Raw genomic sequence first — 22810 nt, forward strand, 5'->3', positions numbered from 1 at the left:
ACAGAAAGGTTCTGGAAGAAATTTAACCTGCTCTTAATATTAATGTTCTTTTTGCTTGAAATGTATTTAAATTGATAGATGCCATAAAGAATAAGTGGGACATGAGTGTGAAAATATTTTAGCTAAGAAATGTCAAACTACAAATGTGAGATGAAAATTCAGCGTTAAAAATGTAAAATAATGTATACAATTTATAGTGTCTAGAAGAAATACTGTCCTCCCTTGAGAGGAAAACCTATTACCATTGCTTTAAAACAGAGCTGGCATCAATAACCGATAGCTTACACTGCTTACTTGCATTACCTTTTTTAGCATGCTATAAACAGAAATAACTATTCCATATTTTATAGTTACAAATTAAATTTAAAATCCAGATTTATTTTCCCCTGTGGGCACATATTTAAGGTAAGAGGAATGAACATTCATAATCAGAACGCAGAAAAAAATCCTTTATTGCCACAAAATTAAACATGATGTTGCTTAAATAGAAGTGTACATTTTTCACAAATGGGACTGGGAGAGAATAGTATTATGACTGTGCTTCATAAACCACTTTATGTATCAATGATCAAACGGTGAGATACTAAAAGCTGAGAGTAGGAGGATGGATAGGTTATGATAAGTAATTCTGGGATTTAAGCAGAGATCCCCTTTCCCTCACTAAGTTTCATGTTAATTTTTCCGAATTACTGTGTCAGGTTGTTTTTAAATTTAAAGTTCTTCTGAAATGGCGCAACATTTGGACATGTCATCAGCTGCAAATAGGTAGTCTGCAAATGTTTGCCAGAGAATTGTTACACATGCCTGAGTATGTTTCTTCCATCTTGCTGAGTTGGAAAATGATTGTATCAGGGTCTGAGAACAGGCGACCTTCAGTGGAGTTCTCAGCCATCCTAGAGATAAAAAAGATTCAAATGCTCACCGTCTTTAAAGATTACACCACCATTTACCTAGGGACTTAAGATTCTCTAGTCTTACATTCAGCACTATCCAACTCCATTTTATTAATGGAATAAAGTACCATTCACTGTGAGTAATGGAAGCAGAATGTCTTTCTGATTTTATGTGCTTTTAGGCAGTCTGATTTGCAAGTGTTGGTTTGGTGTTTCACTTTCTGTTTTTTCTGTAAAACCCACTGGACTTGCAAATTAACTGGTATTCAGGTGTTGACATTTGTTCTTCAAAAGGTTTAAAGTAACTGCTAAGCTACTGATGAAGGATGCCACAGAAAACCTGTGAAAGTACTTCTGTTAACGATCCAGAAAAACTCAGAATGCATTGAAAACGGACAAAAATAATGTACTCAGAAGTAAAATGCATAGTGAGATAATATTTTTTTTTTTAAATTGCACCATGCATAGGGGCTGCTCAGTGTGCTTATGGGGCAAGAGAAACAAGGATCAGGATGCACAAGATGTGTACTTTATGTTTAAAACCATCACGTACAAACGCTTGCTTTATATAACAGTGCTTTAGTAATAATGGAGAACAGGTAAAAGAGAAATGAGGACTGATCCCCAACTTTTCTTTTTTGAATTTCCCAAGGAAAAATAAAATGGACTAGAACAGTATGGAATGTGTGGGTTGTAAGCTATACAGTAAGAAAACCAAATTTAATTGTGGCTAGACAATGGCAATGATAGATCACAAAATCAATCACCTCCTCCTACAGAAAGTAAAGGTCTTTTGCCAGTCTGGAACTGAAATAACAACATTTTGTGCTTTGGTTTTTTGTCTCTTTTATTTAGGAGGGAAGGAGACTGAGAGGGAGAGGGAGAACACAAGATAATGGAAGTACATTTTGCCTTTAAGCCATGTTAAAGTATTGATCCTTAGGGAAATGTCCAGTTGTTCTGGCAATATAAGACCTGTCTGCTGTCATACCGTATCTTTTTGAGTAGCTGAAATCAGGGGGTTTACAATCAGTTAAAGTACATGTGCTGTACAACCTACTCACTGGTAAGAGAATGACTTTGAACATTCTAATGCTTTATTGCTCTAATTAATATGCAGATAATTATGAAAATATATCAGAGTCCCTCCCTATCTCTGCCTCTTTCTCCTCTGTTACAGGGGTTTCTAGCACCTTGCCAACCACCAGAATACTGATAACACCGTTCAGACTTAAGCAGAAAAATATTAAAAGGTCATTATAAGATATCTAGGTGCAACAGATATCTTCCAAATTGATAGTACAATTTCAAATAAAAAAGTACTAGTTAATAAATTTTATCATCTCAGCCAGCAAACACAATATTTGAATCTGGAAAGCAATCTTACCATGCTCCAATTCAGTCTCTGACCACATCTATCGTGGCTCCTCCTAGTCAGAGTTTCTAATGTGACAAACCCTTACCATTTGTCACAAGTCTCACAAATTTGAAGTCTTAAAGTCCAGATCCTGAACATATGTGATGGCTCCTAAATATGATTTTACCTTAAAGACCGAGGTGAAAATTGACAGACAGATCTTAAAGGCTCCAAAGAATTGCTGTAGGCACTCTCAGCTATCAAAGAGCCTTTCTGAGAAGTTGTAACTGAAGTGAAGCAGCATTAAATGAATAGTGTGGAAGGCTTATCTGGGTGCAAAGTAACACTGAGCTATGGGGGAGAAGTGATGCTATATGGCGGGGAGCATGTTCTGTTTGAATTAACCATGCTATATGATGCAGTGGTACTGCAAGGATTTTTCCCCTGGCTTTTCAGGTTTAGAGAACAACCACAGAAAGTGTTTTTGTGGGGAGGACTTAAGCTTGTAGATGCGGAGATTTGTTTTTGCACAGGGAAGTTGTCATAATAACTGGCTGGACTGGGGGAGAGAAGAAGGAGTTACTTCATTTTCCAATGAAGTTTAAAAGATTTTTGACATATGTTTGTATATCTTTAATGCTTTGACTTTGGTTGGACCACTAACAAACCTACTGGTTCAGGCTGTACATTAAAGTTTGAAAGACTGGGACTGCAGAGAGGCTTTTCTGTCTTTCCTAACTAAGAAGTTCAAAAGACAGTCATATAGGACCCCTATTAAATCTCAGAAATCCTAGAGATAAGCAGAAGAAGTGTTTGGTACTAGCTATCTGCTTTCAGACTTTTCAGAGTGGAGAGTATTCTTTTACTGTATTTTAACATAGTACTTCAGCAGTGGGAAGAGGTCTGATAAGGAGCAAAGGATCTGATTTCTACTTTTCCTATGATACCCAGAAAATAAACCATCTTTTACTTATTCTGTGTTTTCAGACTGTCATCTTTGATTCTCTGTTTTAGCCTGAGGAGCAGTACCAAAGAGGCACGAGTTTGGCACATTGGGCTCTTTTCTGTGTTGTACTGTGGTTATCAGGCATTTTCAAATGTTTCCTCAATTGCTTTCATTCCTGTGTCTCTGCAGCTGCCTGCCGGGTTGGACATGCACGTAACTCAATAATGGATATGTGTTGAAGGCATTAATTGAGATTTTATTCAAGAAAAGTATTATATATTTGTTTCTTTTCTAATGTGTTTGCCTGTTCTATATTATGGTATTATATTTACCTCCTTTGTTAGCAAGGAATAAGCAATTACCAGTGTAAGACAGAGTTATGCCTTTTTACTGCTTTCTGTATTAATCAGTTTTAAGAACTGCTGGACAGTTGCTTTCTGTGGTCTCTGACTTCAAGCCCTGCACATTTATTTACTTTGAGGAAAGGTAGACTATGAGGCTTTTTTTGTATAAGTTTGGATTCTTTGATGCCCAAAGTCTCTCAGCTTGCCTAAGCTCAGCATGGACTGGGTATGTTTCTTGGTTTTGCAAATCCTATTATTTCATCAAATATTCATACTCACTCAGGGCTTTTGTCTCTGATCCTTACCTTGATCTTGTCTCTTATCAGGGCCTATGCCAGTACCCAAAATTTCAAAATTAGATTTTCAGCCTTAAATCGTCTAGATGACTTATGTTTTCAGCTTCTTTATATTCTCTCACATCCTCTGTTTTATAGTCATTCTTTACAAAAATTTAAAAAATTGCTCCTGAGCTATTTTTTATTTTTCTCTGTGGTATATTTTTCACAGTCCTGAGTTAACTAAAAACTATTAAAAATATCAAGTACTGAAGAAGTAGCTGGAGTCAGAAAAATAAATATGTCCTTTGGTTGCATGCAGTAATGAAGTACTTTTTAAACTTTGTTCAGTCATCCTTTACAAGGCCAGATAATTTCAACTCTGATGGGCCTTTCAGCTGCTTTGTTTTATTGTGCATGAATTCTCAGCTCACTTTACAGCTGTGCTTTTTCAGTATATTCCTGAGCCAAGGAGTTGGCTCCTTCTCTTAGTGTCTGAATTTGACATTAGAAGGTCTCCAATCTGCTGATTGTTGGATAGTAGGACTTACTACCAAGGGAAGGATCAGTTTATTTTATGCCTTGTATAATGGGGATATACAGCAATTATACAGGACCCAATACAGCAATTCTTATCAGGCAGCATCATATAACTACTTCCCAGAGACTAATGCCAGAGCCTTGGAAAAGTTCTCCAAAAAGATAGTATAAACAGAGGGTAAGATTCTGAGCTTGGCTCAGCAGACTTGGCTGAAGTGCTTAACTGTGGGAGAGCACTCAAGGTGGGGACAAAGGAGCCTCCTTGCCTGCAAGACTTCTACTTCGTGGCTTCTCTCCCTGGCCAGCTCCTTACATGTCACTCCTGGCTGTCTTAGGTAGCTCCAGTGCAGCTGTCATTATCTGCCTGGAGTGCTCTCAGCCTGCATTGGGGCAGTGCTGAAAACATAAAGTATAATACTGACAAGTTCTGCCCAGAAAAGCTCTCCAGTGAGACAAAGTCTTCCCTTTCTGGAGTCCTTGAAGTGGTCATACTCTAGAATCCCCACCAGTTCAGATTAGCAGGGGTTCATGGGGGTTTTTTGTGTTGGATTTGGATTTGGTTTTGGTTTTGGTTTTTTTGTTGTTTTTTTTTTTAAATGCCAGGAAGCTGTGCTCTTTACAAGAGAGAATAACAGGTTCTAGGGTCACCTGTTTGGCATGGATGTCCTGTTGCAATTTGCTGTTTTGTACAACAGAGAGCTAACCTGTCCTCGTTCCTATTGAATGCTTCTGTTGCCATCTCTGACCCTCTGAGGAATCTTTTCCTTTGAAAGACAGGTCTCTCATAAATCCTCTGCAGCAAATTCTAATTTTAATTCCTAAACAACAGTGAGTATTAAGGTGTTCTTTGTGACAATGAGTGTGGGCAAATGAAGAATATTCAATTAATTATACGAGAGGTTGAAGTTTTACCTTAGAAATAAACAAAAAAGCTAGTTATCAGCCAGACATCGTTACATCTTGCACCTTTATAATTACACAGTTACTGCTTATTTGGCTGAAGACCTGGCATGGCATCTTTGTTACTTCAATTTATATTAGTCCTGATGCATAATTAACAATTAGAGGTATAAGTAAGTTTAATTCAACAAAATGATAACGCAATTCCATTTGAAATATGCTCATGTGATATGTAGAGTGATTAGACATATAAAATTGGCCTTGTCATCTGTATTAATCTGACCACTATCTATGCTTTATATCTTAATAGGAACAGATTTTTTTTTTTTTATGTCTAATTAGACGTATGCTTAGAAGGTACCTGGCTTTATGGACTAAACATGTTAAGGGCCTTTATGAAATTGTAATTCACTAACTTTTATGTGGATGGTTTGAATATGGTATTTTTCAGAGATACCATAAAATATAAATGTGTAGGCTACATCTGTAGAAGGTTTATTTAGCTCAGAAATATATTAGTATATTTATACTGTGTATATTACCGTATATGAGATACTGCTATATATTTGCAGTCATATTGTCATCAGGCAATTTTCTATCTTGAGTTATCAGAAAAGGGAATTAGAAAATATAATGGTAGCCTTAGGGAAGCAAACTTTTTTCAGAACTCCTATCTGCTAATATCACCTGCCAATGATTTAATGTGTTTATAGTTTACGCTAACCTTTCTTAGCTTTCCTTTTTATCCATTATAGTCTGTGTACCTGGTAGAAGGGAAGCCTGCAGCCAATTGCCGTTACTTTGCAGCTCCTATCTTTACTCACCAAATAACTATTTTCTTTTTTATTCCTTTTTTTATTCCTGTAAGGTAGTAACTGTTGGCTGTTATAAAACTGCAATCTCATTAGAAAAGGTTCATCCAAATAAATTCACTGCTGATATTAGGACTTTTAAATGTTAATGTCTTTGTCTTTCTTTAGGATAACATATGTTTTTATATTGGTGCTGAAAGAGACACCTTTAGACTCTTTCATTTCTGCTAGAGTTGTTATGACAGCAAGACAGCATTTTGGGACAGTCTGTGGGATCATGGTTTTTTTAGGTAGTGCCTCATTTAAGAATTGTTAGTACATCTCCCTATTAAAAATATGTCCATAGTTTGAGTAAAAATGAAAGTGAGCAAAATTCTTCAGTGCATACAAGAATGTTAATGTTCTTTATCAGCAATATGAACTGCTGCCATGTTTGTTTGACTCTGGGATCTGTGGTCCTTTTTGTACTTTCTTAGTCCTCTACTCCTTGTATAACCAGGGACCAGTGGAGCTCAGCTTGAAGCTCTGTTACAAAACGACAATGTCATATTTTACTCACACTCAGCCTTTCTTGCTTTCCCCAGTTTGCATCACACATTTTCCACAGTGGAACGTATTCTTCATGTCCAATCTGTGTATATTCATGGAAACTGACTAACCTCTCCTGACAGATTTTGATGAAGCCCAATAACGACATCATGGGAATGTTATTTAGTTATTACACTTAATCTGGCAATGGAGTATAAAGTAAATGTGTAGCAGAAGAGTGTCCTGCCCTATCTAAAGATAAAGTGTTATCATGTGCTGGGATAACTGTCCTTTCACACATAGTCTTTAGTTTCATGAATAGTTAATTTGGGATTCTTCTGAATCAGATCTCACTGAAACTTTTAGGATGCAGCTCTAACCATATTCAATTGCCCCTAATTGATCTCATTCTAACATAAATCTAAACTAATTGCACTGCTTGTAATAAAATTAAGGTCTACTCACAATTGTTTCTATGTAGGAAACTTTTTCAAAATTTTAAATATTTTTCACACTCGGAAATGTGCTCTCATTGTCTCCTGAACTCAGTCTAGACATATCTGACCTGTGTGGATAGAAATAGCTGAATTTTGTTTCCTTTTACTTCATGTTAAAGAGGATACTTTTTTGTTCAACCATTGGGCATGGGCCAAGTATTTTTAAATGTCCATTCTTTCACAAACAATTCTGTAAAGCAGAATTAAGGTATTACGAAAAGGACTTTTGATGGTTGTATTAACTTCCAACATTTAATGCTTAGAATTAATAGAATTAGTCATTGCTTTTTTTGGATTGGAATAAATTGATATTGGCTTGTATTAAGTAATGTGCCCCATATGCGCTGGATTATTCATTTGCCTGTTTTTCAAAAATGTATAAGCCATACTGAGAACAGATTTGCATTTATTATGCTATGTAACTAGCTCTACTTTTACCAAAGGAAAAAAAAACAACTTAATTTCAGATATTTGAAAACTTTTAGAATTGTGGTGGTGGTGGTGTTATTTAGAATTATTTATTACATAAAGCCAGTCTGTACATGGATACTTTACACTGGCATAACTGTCATCACAGTATGATTTTCTTTTAAAAAATTCCTGAAATAGTTCACCTTATATGACCCTTGGTTGTGAATACAGTCAGGCTGCTGTAGCTTTTTTATATTGTCAGCATTAGAGATGCTCTTAATTATAGAGATATAATTGAGCTGTTGTTACAAATTTGTGTGCCAATAAGCCTTAAAATATTTGAATTGTACTCTTCTCAGTGGCTGATTTCTGTGTTGGGATGAGTTGATATCCAATAGGAATAAACAGGAAAAGCAGTACACTTTTTAAAATCCAAATATAGTTTTAAAAATCAAGACAAAAATTGGTGCTTTGTTATACTTGTTCTGACCACCTCCCCTTGTCATAGTTTTCAGTAGCAAACAGGAGTATTTCTGCACAAATACACTGAAACAACAAAATCCTGAGTTCATACTTTGTTTCAATTTGAGGGGGAGCAAGTGGTAAGAAACTGCCGTATTCCACAAAATACTTGAATCTTATGCTGAAGCTTTTCAGTTCAGCATGTAACCCAAGTATAAGTTACCATAAGAGATGTGAGTGGCTGCCGTGAAATGGCACAAAATTGGAACTGGAAGGGGAATTGGAAGCCCTGGGGTTTTTATTCTTGTTTGGACTATAAACCTGTTATATGACCTTGAGCAGATCACATTAACCCTGACTTTCCAAAGCATTTGCACTCCTGAACTCGATCTATAGATTGGTCAGTTGCAATTTCCTGTAAGGTGAGAATGGTGCCTTAACAGGGTGCAGACAGTTCATTAACACAAAGTGCTGTGAAATTCTCCAATGAAAAGCATTACAGGCAGTGGAAAGCATTATTAGAAATTAATAATGTTATAAATTAGTAATAATAATATAGTTAGGTTTACCCTATGGTGTTGTACTTTACCCTGAAGCAAGATAAATCATAAGCCATTTAGAAGGTTTCTTTACAATGCGGTGCAGCAGTTAAGAGTCATTAGAACATTTCTTCAATATTAAAAGGATTTTTCTGCCAGCATATTAGCTTCTTCGGTCTAGTCTAAGGTTTTAAAAAAATAAAACAAACAAAAGTGCAAGGTATGATTTACTTAATTAGTCCTCTCTGCAGCATGAATTGCTTTCTGAACTTCGTTTCTGCTTAATAAGTATCATATCTGTTGATGTTCCTTATGTTACTAAGCAACACCAACACTACCAAATAATAGTAAAAAAAACACATAATAAGGCATTATAATTTTGATCATGTATCATGGGGTTAATTTCTTAGGAATACTTGGAGATTCAAAGAGTGTTCAGTGCAGCAGTATAAAATATATTGTTTTCATTATAAAAAGCAGTTCATATCTTCTAAAAATGTGCATTTAATTGCATAAAGGCAGAAAAGCAACACAAAAATTATTCAAATAACATTACAATTATATTTGATAAATCATCTTTAAAACCTTTACATTTATGTAGCAATTATAATCTAACCACAGGATCTAACAACTTAGAGCTTCATCAAAATCAATCAAATATCTTAGGCTGAAGCTGGAATGTTGTTCTGATGGAATTGGTCCCAAAGGCAATTTTGATCTATTTAGGCACCAGTTTTACAGCGCATTCTGAATTTGATTATTTCTGGTATTATTTCCTGGGTAAGGTTTTGTTCTAGCAATGACTCTAAGAAATTTCTACTATATAAAACAATTAATTAATTGCAAACTGGTTAAACTAACATAAGTGTTTTCAAAAATGCTGCTAATACTTTTGTCCACAGAAAGTGCAGTATCTCTTCTGTTACTTGCTTTCTAAGTGTGTTTTATACAGAACTGCTGATTTCAGGTGGTAAATTAAACGGACTCTCACTCACATCACATATGAACCTGAGAATATTTTGGAAGACCCATCTTTCCCTAGTTCTAAGTACGAATTTCTCATTCAGCTTCCGGGCTTCTTTGAACAACAGCATTTGCACCTGATTCTTAGGTGCATGAAACCAAATAACTATCAGTTAACTAGGGATAAAACAATATTAGTGTGTTGGGTTTTTTAAAATAAAATAAAAGAGTGAATTTGAGCATTTTTTTCATCCATCACCAGATCTAGGAAGAACACACCTCTGTCTATACTACTGCAGTCCCCAGTCTCAAATACTTTTGTATCTTTTTTTACACTGGTTTTAGTGTATTTCAGAGAAATTCCTTCTTTCTTATCTCCCCTTCTATTTTTTGTTTGAAGTATAACCTAGTTAGTCTCAAGAATACTTCTTCTCAAAAACTCTAAAAATAATTTTCTTTCTGGTTAGATAAAGTTGCCTAAAATATCTGTCAGAATCAGTTCATAAAACTGTTTCAAGATGGGACAGTTCCAGACTTCAAATTAGAAAATGAACTATATGTTTCCACCTTGGTATTTGCAAGGCATTTCTTGCTTGGCAGACATTCAGGCTGGTCTTGGCTTAGTTTCAAAGTGCTTGTAATCTAAGGTATACAGGTGTATATACATTATAATGTATAATGTGCTGTGTGTATCAGCACAAAAAAGGTAAATTGAAAAAAAAAATGTAAGGTGTTTACAAAAACAATTCCTCAGTCTTCCTGAAAGAATTTTTATTTCAAAATGAAGATAAATAGAATGTAAATTAACACTGGGGTTTCGGAACAGGTTAAAAGAAAGATTAACTTCTCCTTTGTTCCGCCCCTCCAAATCCCAGCCTACGGGCACCACAGGTCTGGAAAGCAGCCGTACTGCCATATATTCCTACTTCAGAGAAGAGAGGAAGTGTTTTCAAAACCATCTTATGCGTAGCTCTGTCCTTACTCAGAATGGACTGTTCAGGAACCTTGTGAATCACCAAAAATTTGGCTTGAAATTATTAAAGCAGAGTCAGTGCCTACAACCATGCTTAACATCTGAAGGCCAGAATTTTCAGGAGTCAGTTGGGGTGTGGTGCCTCAAATTGCGTGGTCACTGTTGTATGAGAGCTTTTCAAAACCAACATTAGCTGCGGTTATATCAGAACGTATTTTGATTCCTGAGCAGCACTAAATAGCATGTTTACCATTTCCCAAACTTGCCATCCGGAAGAGTAATCATTCCGAAAACCGTGACTACAAATGGGTTTGGTGCAAACATCTGTTCTTCTGTCCTGTAATTGCCATAGAAATGCTTGCATTCCCTACTTTGCTTGAAAACTTTAAATAGAACTTCCATGTGAAGTTCTTAGTAAAAAACTTGTGACCTTTAAAATGAAACTTCCTTTCAGGTTTGTAAGAGAGAACAATATTTTCTCCAGTCTCTGATTACAAAGCCAATTTGTACTTGGACTTTTCCAATACTTAATAAGTGTATGCTCACACACTTTACCTGGCTGAAGCTGTGCTCTCTTTGAAGAAGAAGTTGCCCTTTAGGTCTTGCTTGGGCATAACAGGGAATGCTGTTCACAGATTTACTCACTAAAGGTCATAGTTTATTTTTAAAATAGCAATTTTAGGGTTAATATTTATTATCTGTCTGTGAGTTTAGAGCTCATTCAGGCTAACAAGAGTAATTCCTTAGATATCCAAGAAGCTGGAGTAGGTTTTAATAAGATTTAGAAAAATAGATTTAATGAATCTGCTACATTGCCTAGACTCTTATTATCAACAATGTTCTTATGTTAAATGTTTAAGTGTGTAAAGTAAGCCTCAAAGTAAACAATTTTTAAATAGAAATACTGAGTGCTCCTCAGAGCCATGACAAATGGGAATTGGCTGTGTTTTCTAAGGTCGTTTCTAAGAGGCGAAGTACTGTGACCAATATATTCAGAAAAAGAAAGAGACTAACTGACAGCAGAACCGAAGAAGGAGCTAAAGCTGTAGTAGTTCTGAGACTACTTTAAAATATGAGCCATAATTCAAATAGATTCCAAAAACTGTTATTGTTTTTAAAATGACTGCTGCTTCACGGTATGAAATAGCTTCTTTCCTCATGCTACACTGAAAAAAAAAAAAACTACAAGGATCTAGATCTATCCTACAAATCTTAAAATGTTATAATTGCTCAGAAAAGGGATGAAGTCCAAGAATCCTCTCAATGAGGATTTGTCCTGTAAGATTTTCAGGCATAGAAACGAGCAATCCAAGCATAGCGGTTCCAATGCAGGTGTTGCATTGATCTGAATTTTTTTATCACTGCTATTGTGATGGCAGACCTGTTAGCGATCTGTTTCAAATAATATGTACAGGAGTTACCCAAGAGTTTTCAAATGTTAGCAACACAGTTACAGTGACATTTTGTTTCACTTATATGTGCACATGCACATACCTGCAAGCTTAAAGACTTTTTCAAATTTTTAAGAGATCTAACATTCACCACTTCCTTAAAATGATCTTAATTGTGGATTAAGAAAAAGAAGGTATCTGGCTCCAAACAGACTTGCTTCCCTGCATCAGTTTTTTAGGTGTCTAGAAAGCATCTCTTATATGGAGCTTTGGAGAAATTGCAGAATATTAACTGAAGATTTGATTTTGCAAAGATTTTCCCAACACTTCAGTGAGTATGGTTCACAACACCAGGATAGTTGCAAAGAACCCCCCTGTCTCATTTATTTTTGCCACACTGACCCAACTCAGCCACTTCACTGTTGCTTTGCCACACTGTTAGTTTTCTGCTCTAAAGGGCTCAGATTCCAAAATTTTGCCTATATCTGTGCTTTGTGTCTAAGTAAACAGAACTTTTTTCGTATGATCCATAGCTCACTGGAAACCAAACGGATGCACCACCATCCATTGCTCTCATTTAGATTAGGATATACTATTCTAGCAGGGAACTTGGGGAAAGGCACTGATGTTCAAAAACGCTTTGGAATTATTATTAATATCATATTGGGGAAGGTATATATGGAAGAGAACTAGGGAAATCAAAGCAACCAAATAATGGTCAGGAATTTAAAATCAGGTAAACAATCCTAAAGTTCTACTTAAAGGAAATAAGAGCTATTGAAGGGTTAGTATCCATCACTGATCACTTATGGTTAAGGAGGAAAACTACATGAGGGTTGTTTTTGTTCTTCTGAAATGAAGTCAGGGAAACCAAATAACTTTGGTATAAATTTTCTGTTGTGATCACAGATTAGATTTGTGAATTGAATTGTGAGTTGAATTTCCAACTGGTGATGGGTTTAGAAATAATACTGATTTGTCTTATTTTATTTTGTAGATGCTTCAGAAACTTGCTGTGTACTTACCACGGGTTCTGCCAACCAGCTCAAGAGGGGACTTACCTATTCTTTCATTAGTTGGGCGTAACATTATCTTGAACTAATTATTCCTCTCCACATGGCCTTCCTACTAGTGTCAGCTTATCTTCTGCTGACTCATGCTCAGGGTGCTCCTGTTGAGAATGGGGCACTGTTGGAAACACTGAAGTCACAAGTAGGATTATTCAGCAATAAAAGTGAACACTATCTGGCACAGGTGAGACCTCCTGGCACAAGCCGACAAATACCTCAGACAATCATCATAGGAGTTCGCAAAGGAGGGACAAGGGCTTTGCTGGAAATGTTGGATATTCATCCTAATATCGTGGTAGCAGCTACAGAAGTCCACTTCTTTGACTGGGATGAAAATTATGTGAAAGGAATAGACTGGTATAGAAGTCTGATGCCATTTTCTTATGGAAATCAAATTACAATTGAGAAAACACCAGGCTATTTTACATCACCACAGGCTCCAGAAAGAATTCATGACATGAATAGCTCCATTAAACTGCTGCTCATTCTAAGAGATCCCACTGAGAGAGTTATATCTGACTATACACAAGTATATTACAACAGAGTAGAAAGCCACAAGCCTGTTCAGCTTTTTGAAGATATTGTTATTAAGAATGGAGCACTTAATACCAAATACAAAGCTATTCAGAGAAGTCTATATGATGTTCATATGGAAAAGTGGCTTAAGCATTTCAGTTTGGATCAGATTCACATAGTGGATGGCAATACTTTAATCAAGGACCCTCTTCCTGAATTACAAAAAGTTGAAAGATTTCTAAATCTTCCTTCCCGAATTATGTCCTCTAATTTTTATTTTAACCAAACCAAGGGATTCTACTGCATTAGAAGTGATGGAAGGGAGAGATGTTTACATGAATCCAAAGGGCGTCCCCATCCCCTTGTTAACAACACTGTTTTAGAGCAACTCTATTCTTACTTCAGAGAGCACAATGCAAAATTTTACAGAATGGTTAATCATTCCTTTGACTGGCATTAATGCATTTGGAATCAATGTTTCTTAAAAAGGGCCTGAAACAAACTCTTTCAAACATAGCTTTCTAAACGGTAGAGATTCGTATTATGAGAACTTAACATACTGGTTGTATGCTTCATCAGAATAACACATCTGTTAACTCATTGAAGTGGTACCCTTTATGTTGGGAAAAATAAGTTTCACATATTTATAGGATTACTGTGAGTCATATTCTGATCTTCTTTCTCCCATCATGCAAATACATTAACTTCAGCGGACTTATTTCAGATATGGATCTGTTGCAAGATTTGTGCTGTTTTGGAAAAATGACTGCTTCTAACACTGTAAAAAATGTAAATATTTGAAATGGTATTATTCTAACTGTTCTGTATTTTTTGTTGCTAGTATTTTTTTATATCACGCACAATGATAGTGGCGTTGATTTCTAGAATTTTTCATACAATAAGCTAAATTGTATATTAAAACAGGGGCATACAGAGTGGCTCCAATAAATAATTCATCCTCTGTTAATATGCTGAAGTTCTTAATCAATTAATAATAAAACGAATCTATTTCACCTATGATTTTGACTAGGTGAACTAGAAGCTCCCTGTCTGTATATCATTAGGTTTAAACCACACTCTTGCTATCTTGGGTTTGTAAAAAAAAAAAAAAAAAAAAAAAAAAAGTCTCCAAACAAAGAATATGAACTGTTTGAAGAAGCTTTAAGTGAGAGTTCTGAATGTAAAGAAATTAAATGATCCCAGGCAACTTCAATTTACACTGTTACTCTAGACACTAAAAAAAAAAAAAAAAATTAATGCAAAAAAATTATTAATATCAGCAACTGTACAAATATTTGATTATATAAATTATGTCACTTTGCTCTTGAATGGAAAAGCTCTTCATTAGTACTACCATAGTAATCATGTTTGTAGTCTGTGACTAGTTATTCTATTGCTCTCCTGGCTTTAGTTTACGTATCTCCATTGGCACATTGATTCTTTTTTTAAAAAAAAAAAAAAAAATTTACTTGCTTGCCCTCCAAAGTATTTTTATTTTGTCATTTGTAATGCAGATCATGGGATGTACTCCAAGTTAAAATAACGTCTTGTTATACTGTATCTCTCAGACACAGTGTTCAATATGCTAAGTATGACATACTCAGATTATATATAAAAACCACACCCATCTATACCCCTGCATTAGGAATTTTTTTCATATTTTTTGTTTGACAGTATTGTGCTGGTCTGTTCTCCTTTTTCATGTAACCATTTTATTACATATCAATACCAAAGAAGAAAATCAACTTGAAATGTTAAATATGGTGCCAGATAGAACTACAGATGCAGATGTGCTTGTTTCACCTTGCACCTTGCAATCCGGAAACTCTGGTGCACCCCATAGCAGAAGCATTCATTAGGTGCATTCCTCGTTAAGCTTCTCAGAACACTGCTGAGATGTAGTTGTGTGGGCCCACTCTGAGCATCGCAGCCTCAAACTCCACCTAATCCTGTTGAGAATCCTGGATCTGTGACCTTCTGTCTAAGACGCTCTGCAGCCTACAGGAGTACACATTCCTAACATGGGATTCCGTCTTCCACTTCACAGGCTAAAAGGTATGTATTGCAGCACTAATTTTTAGGCTTCTAATACTTCATGAGCGGGCTGCTCAGATGTTAGGCAGGTAGTAGTATTCCACTGAAGCTGGACAGAGTCAGACCCAGCCAGATTATGTGGAAATAGCCTTCATCAAACAGTACCTCAAAAATATAAAATGTTAAAAATAATATAATAAATCTTATTCTTTATCTCTTCTGCTACTTGTATGTGCATATATGAGAGAAAATTATGTTTATTTGTCATTAGCGTATAATTAACTTCTGGAATTATCTTTCTGAAGTATAGTTATTTACTACATCTCTGATTTCTACAGATGGCCAAAATTGTTATTTACTTCTTCCACCTTTTCTGAGACTGTGGCTTCTTAGTCATTAATACTGATCAGATCTGGGCTCTAGTCAGAAGTACAAAGTTGACCTGAACGAGGTGTGGAAAGAACAGGATGTTTATGCTGGATAAGGACACTGGATAGGTAAACTGTAATAATTACAGTTGTGTAGTCTAACAATACCTTCTTTGTCATTTGCCAAGTAAAAAGTTAACCCAGAAAATTCTGAACTCTGCCATTAGCAGGGTGATTTTATATTGGACCAACACTGTATTTTGTGACCACAAAATTTTTACCTAGTAACAGAAGCCCCAAATCCAGATTCCCTGTATTGTTTAATACAGCCTGTTCTTTCTGACCGATGCAATCTCAGTGATGAACAAAACTCATTCCAGTTCACTAATTTCAGAAATACCGTATTGAAAGTAGCAGCATACCAGCAGTTTATATCATAGATTGTTGTTTTCCTTTCAGCATTGCTTTCTGTTTCTTATACATTCCAAAACTTACCATATTCTTGTTTTGCTTCTTTTCAACGATGATTTCCATTTTTTTTTGCAAGAAGCTAATTTGAAAACAATGTAGACTTTAGCAGAGGTCTCAGGTAGTTTCCAGTAATTGAAGAGTTCAGATGTCTGTATGTCACATTCAATTTCACAGGCTTCCAAGAAAAAAAAATAAAAAATTCTAATGTCTTTCTATATTTATGCTTGCAGGCATCAAGTCTTTCTCTTTCTTCTCTGAAGTTTACAGCTAATCTTTAAATGAGTTGAATGCAGGAACGCCAGTTGGCAGAAGCTGTATGCATCTTTGAAAATGCAGGTCCCTTTCTGGAATTTACATTTCAAGGAGAGCTGATCTGTATGGATTAGTGATGCATATATCTACTTGATTTGTTAGGACTCTTCATTCCTGCTCAGCATTTTTGGGAAGGACAGAGTTGATGGAATGAATTCAATGATCATTTTAGAGTTTACTAATACCAGAAGAAATATATTATGCATATTATAATTTGGGTGAAGGGTTGGTTGGGTTGGTTTGGTTTGTTTTTACAGAAATCAAGATTCTCATCTGAAGTTTAGTTTTGGTAAATGGTCTATAAAGGTGCAACTTAACCTCTGCATAACAGAATTCAATAAATATAGAAGACTATAATTTAACATTACAAACTCTTTCAATCAGTTTCTCATTTTGTGGTCTGAAAAATATTATCTCATGAAGTCCTGACCTTCTCTATTCTTACTGTCTTCGAAAGATAACACTCCTTCCCTCACCCTCAGGAGGGGGATCAGATCAACTTAATAGGAGATCCACTTTAGTAATATTGAAATAAAAAGTACTCAATTTTGGGCACTTGGAGTTCAAAACTAGTCGAATTTTGGAAAAAACTGGAGGCTCACCATCAGTTTAAAGATGCTATTAACAATTTAAGAAATTACAAATCTCTCTTATGAATTTCCACAATTGATAGCAAACCATAAACTATTCTTCTCCAAATTGGTCATTAAAGGACTTACATCTCCTTGTCTGATACTGAAGAGGTGTTTGCAAAAATAAATCTCATGTGGGAAGATTGCTTAAAGAGATCACGCAGTTGTTTCAAAGGTTGTTGGGAGCATCTGAAACAGACAATACAGTCACATGTGTCAGACTACTGCAGAATTTATGATGATTTGAGCAGCTCTTTGATGTTGTTTTGCATTCCACAAATATTAAGCTTTCACTTTAAATACTGTTCCTTTCCTTTTTTTAGTTAAAATGCCATAGTTATAGTTGCTTTGATCTAATATCACTGAGAATTAGTAATATCAAGCAACTGCAGCTGTAACTGGATCAGTTTAGCCTTTGCCATAATAAGCAGCACACTCAATACCTAGACGAGCCTAATATTAGTATTTTTTTTATATGTGCTATATATATTAACTATAGTACATAAAGAAAAAGTAGTGGGAAACTTAAGAGCTAGGGTTTTGCCCCAAAAAGTTCTTAGTACGTAACTAATGGGAAGAAAACAAAGAGGTTCCTCTATTGCACTCGCCCCCATTATTTCACCAGGCAGAAGGCTGGATTTTTGCATTGTAGCCTCTGTCTCTGGCTGCTCAAAGGCCTTGGGCTGACTTCTCGTCTTTTCTTTCACAGCTTAGCCTTAATAGAGCATTTAGAGTTCCTCTTAAAGAATACCTGCTAAAGCAGAGACATTTTTGGAATATCCATAGGCAATATTGTGGAGAACTTTACAGAGCTATTGCACATCATTGGGTGCTGCTACACACCATCAACTCCTTCAGTATCCTTTTGATACAAAGCCAATAGTTAATCCCATAAAATGCATCGAAGAAAGATTTACATTGACTACTGTAGGGAAGCGCATCCACATACAGAGTTTTCAGTCTTCATGCACATTTCAAGAACACATCAAAAAAGTTTAAAAATTGGGTTGCTTCCAGCAAGTTTGATTGCTTGTTGCCTTTGTCAATTCAGATGCTTTCATGAGTCGGACAAAAATTTTAATATTGTCATAATCCCTACAATTTCTTTTTTAATCTATGTGGTCAAAAAAGAAAAAGAGAGAGACATAACCCCCAATACTTTGATTCATAGTAAGAGCTGCACAATAACAATACTCACAATAACATTTCCTCGCACAGAAAGGAACATTTAAATTATTTAAGTAAAGATTATACTCCTGTAGATTATTATTTTCTATACTTGTGGATTTGATCCTTCATTTCCTTCAAAAGCCTGCATTCTATCATAGAAGTGAACAGACACATTGCAATTAAAATCAGTAATAATTTGCCTAGCACATTAATCATTACCAGCAGTTAATGGTCAATATTTAGTTACTGGCCAAATAATTTCCACTTTGATTATTTCAAGTTTCAAATGTGACTTACTAAACTGTTTTGCTATTTTATGAAACAAATTTAAAAGTTAGAACCAACAGTGGATAAAAAGACTCTGTAGTATCATTCTGTAATTCTGGAGGAATTGTCATGTCTTTAAGGTTAATTAAGGTTAACAGTGACATGAGCTTACCACAATTCCTGAAAAATTATTGGAAGCCAAGATACTAATGGAAACTAAAAAGTATGAATTAGTACTTGAAGTTGAATCTGCTACTTATGGAAAACACAACAGATTAAAACAGACTGACATAAATCATACTTTCCTGGTAAAATAGATGTGATGTAAAACGTACAGTATCTCATGTATTAGCCCATGTAACAAGTACTATGCAGTCTATTATCTGATGCAAAATAGTCTTACACTTTTACATTGTATGTTCTTTTAGTTCCATTACAAAAACCTCTCAACAAGTGTTTAAAGAAAAACATCCTAATGAAAACTCTTTACCAGTGTTACAGTTTTTCTCTCAAAAGGACATTTCTCTGGTTTTGTATTGTTTCCTCTGAGATAAAAAGGTGGTTTGGGTCATGCTACAATAAAAGTAGAGAGTTATCATACCAGAATTAAGACTATTACTTCTGTTTATTACAGTTCTCAGTGAGGAACATTTTATAGAGGGACTGATAATAGCTTAACAATCTCCTTGTGTTTTCTCTTCTTCATTAGGTAATACAACTATGTTATAGTTTTTCTTACTCTGAAGAATGTTATGCTAAACTCTCACATTGTTCCTCTAAAGCACTGACTTACAGATCTAAATCAGGTGGCAGTAATAAAAGGGAAGCACAGGTAATTAAAAGTTCATTCTCTTTGCCACTCAGACTGGCTAAGATTTTCTTATTTTTTAACTCTCTTGATGTGAACATTTTGATCCGTCGTAAACTTTCTATTAGGAATGTATCAGCTAAATTTGCAATAGGGAAAAATAAGGCAAGGGCAACTAGAATGCAATAAAACCTGAGCTGAAGGCCCTCTTGTGCTAAATATTTGTTGACGTAATATGGCACAGTTAAAAATGAAAATTATGATTGGCCTGATAAGACAATGCACAGGACTAAGTAACATGCTGCTCCAGGGATTTATCGAGGTATTCTACATGCCTGAATTAATTCTACGATCATTAGGCTATTAGGGACATACGTGAATATACATTTTCAAAACACTGTATTTCATCTTATTAGAAAATTCTACAATACTGTAGGACAGGTTGAATATATTATGTCTGTTCTTGGGTGAAATGCTGCAGTGATACCAAGGCAAATTGAATGGGAAGTAACAATTCTCTACACTAAGTGTTGGGCATTTTTCAATTCCTTATGGAAAATTAGCAGCATTAGAGTGGTTTTGTTATGGATTTGACAAGGACTGTCAGCCTAGAAAAATGCTGTGCAGCTGTCATGAGAAGATTGAAGATACCTTTTCTATACTCTGCCAAGATACAAATCTACAACTCAAGACAAGTGACACAGATGGAACACTGTAAACTGCAGGGAGTGCATTGCTGCCTTGAGTGAAGAAAGATTAAAGGCTCAATAAACAACATATGCTATAGTTACACACACATGCACGCATCATACCCAGCTTGCAAAATACACTGGGTCTAAACCAAAAAACAAGCAGAATCTACAGCTGCGCACTAAAGTGATCCTGTTGAGGGCATACTGAACCAGGGGCTATCTGTAACTTATTATTTGTTGTATTAATAAACTGAAGTCTGTTTAGGCCATGCTCTAAGCATCTTCTGTGAGCTAGCAGCATGTACTGCTCTTAATATTTTCACCTTGCAGACAATGGGTGTTGTATTCTCAGATTCAAAGTCAGCTTCATCCATTACGAGTTTGCCAGACAACCCATGTTTATGTGATTGAAGTTCTTAGTCAAGTGTACATACGACAAAATTAATAAAATAGATGAACAGCTTCTCTGGAAAAAAATGGCTAATGGGTCATACGCTTAGGGCCTGGTTATGTACCGTAAGCATAGCAGAACAGGGTTCAAGTAAACTGCCTTTCATACTTTTCACAAATAAACTTTCTGTGTGTTTTCATTTCCTTTAATTTGGGGGGGGGGGGGGGTAAGTCTTCTCTACATTGTTTAATAACAAACTTGGAATTTTAAAATTCAAATTCATCTGAGAAGTTAAAAATATTTTGGTTTCACTGTCTTTAAATAAGAAATTACCATTCAGAAGTTACTACATTTTTAGTAGCATTAGAAAACTGTTCACTTTCTTTTTAGTTCTTTTATGCCTTGTGTCGCACCCTCCCACCTCTCCCTTCAAATAGTATTTTCATAGCAAACACCCTTTTTGCCAGCTGATTTCAATGTTATATGGGCAGAGTTCACAATATTAATCACTTGCATTAAAAATACAAAGATTTGGTAGGGTGATAGCTGAGAAGTCTTACATTTCCACGAGTGGAAAAAATGGCATATGAAATAAAACTATGGTCACTTCAAATGGGTACCTGCTGAATCATACTGAGTATTGTGTGCTCCAGATTAGAGAGAGATCAGGGCTGCTTCAGCCATACAGATGACTGTGTGCAACATCTCTTGTGAGTTTGGGAAGAGTGGTTCCCCCTTCCATCAAACAGACATTCAGACTTCAATCTGAGAAAAATCTTTTTTCCAGTTCTTAGGGTGCTTCTGTGGAAATGAGTGGTTAGGTGCCCTTTTTCCCCTCAAATTACCTGCAGGACAGATTTTTGCCTAATTGGACTATGTATTCCATTGGTAACAGCAAACTAACTTTGGAAGCCCCGTTTAATTTCTTTTACTAGGTGCTGGGTCCTCCGTTATTTTTGTCAAAAAACCCAGCTGGCACAGATGGTAATTATTCTAGGCAAATACAGCCACCCAGAAAAGTATGAATAAAATACACTAATCCAGCTTTCTGTAGCTACTAGATACAATGAGCCAGAAAATACAGAAGCTTGTTATCTTGTTAGGATCCTTTATCCATGACCCCTTTTTATCAAGTAAGGATTGGGTACAATTATATATACTTGTCTGACTCCCTATCCTGATCGTCTGTATATTCTGATCAAAGGGAACAGGATTATGTTACCTCACTTTAAATACTAAAGCCCAGGATGTTTATTTCACATAAACACAACTTCACTGCCAGTCACCCGCTATCTTTGATTTTCTTCTCCATCTATAAATTCTTCTCTGTGAGTTTTTCATTTATTAATGAATTCTGGCTCTTCTCTTTCATGGATTAAATAGTTTTGATCTTAAATTGAGCCTTCCTGATCTGAGAAAAGGAAAAGCTGAAACATATACTATGGCTTTCAAAAGTAAATAAATTTTGCCTCTGTGCTGTGTTAGTATGTCAGGGAATCAGAGTACAAACTTGCAAGCAATTAAGACAAAATAGCTAATCCTAACACACATAGCAAGCATAATGATTGAGGATATTTTTTGGAGGATAGGAAAAAAAATTCACCTTCCATTTTAACAAAGAAGTATTTATTTGATATTTAACAGAAGCATTTAGATTCGTGTGCTCCACTAATGTAAAGTGGCACTGACTTCAGTCAGCTACAGTGACTGCAGTAAAACTACTCTAATTTCTAGCTAAGGATCTAGCCTGAAATGTATATCCATAGAGCATGCTACTTCAGTCTTAGCTGGCTGATAAGTCAAATGAAATAACTGTACTTTCTGAAACATAAATACTCTTATCAGTTAATACACAAATTAAACATTTGATAGTAATGCTAATATAGAAGCTATTTCTTCATTTGATTTTTCTGTAGAAATTCTAGTCAGTGAGTTAGTCAATGACAAGCAATAAACTGCGTTCTCTAACTTCATATATAAATGAGTGTATTTACTACAAGGAGGGAGGGAGGAAAAATTCCTTTATTTGCATCGCTGGCCTCATTCTGTCAACATATCACCCAGATTGCTGGATACACACAGAGATGCATTCTGGCAACACTAGGAAGGGACCTGCATTTCCTGCTGTCTATTTCAACTTATTAATAATAGGATGATGCTTCTGGCACATACTAAAATAAATTAATATTGAATTAATTCAATTCAAAAAGGTGTCAGGAAAACACATTGCAGATTCATTCATCACAAA

At 35.5% G+C, this 22810-nt stretch overlaps 1 protein-coding gene and 1 long non-coding RNA gene across 3 annotated transcripts in view; one reads left to right on the plus strand and one right to left on the minus strand.

Moving 5' to 3' along the window:
* The window catches only part of LOC104012880 (heparan sulfate glucosamine 3-O-sulfotransferase 1), a 62865-nt gene extending 45520 nt beyond the window's left edge, over positions 1-17345 (plus strand). For both annotated transcript variants that reach the window (XM_087765580.1, XM_087765581.1), the window contains 2 exons: positions 12829-15472; positions 16521-17345. In XM_087765580.1, the coding sequence (XP_087621706.1) occupies positions 12948-13877 (930 nt within the window). In that variant the 5' untranslated portion in view covers positions 12829-12947 and the 3' untranslated portion in view covers positions 13878-15472; positions 16521-17345. The remainder of the gene's footprint in view (positions 1-12828; positions 15473-16520) is intronic.
* On the minus strand, positions 667-17425 carry LOC148054830 (uncharacterized). The gene is made up of 4 exons (XR_015706469.1): positions 17322-17425; positions 16315-16465; positions 12893-13002; positions 667-893 (listed from the first exon to the last, which is right to left on the minus strand). It is a non-coding gene; the product is annotated as an uncharacterized LOC148054830 (long non-coding RNA).
* Between the last annotated feature and the right edge of the window lie 5385 nt (positions 17426-22810).

The sequence above is a fragment of the Nipponia nippon genome, unplaced genomic scaffold (assembly GCF_047370975.1).
Source record: "Nipponia nippon isolate SJK-2023a ecotype South Korea unplaced genomic scaffold, ASM4737097v1 scaffold_3, whole genome shotgun sequence".
Classification (NCBI taxonomy): domain Eukaryota; kingdom Metazoa; phylum Chordata; class Aves; order Pelecaniformes; family Threskiornithidae; genus Nipponia; species Nipponia nippon.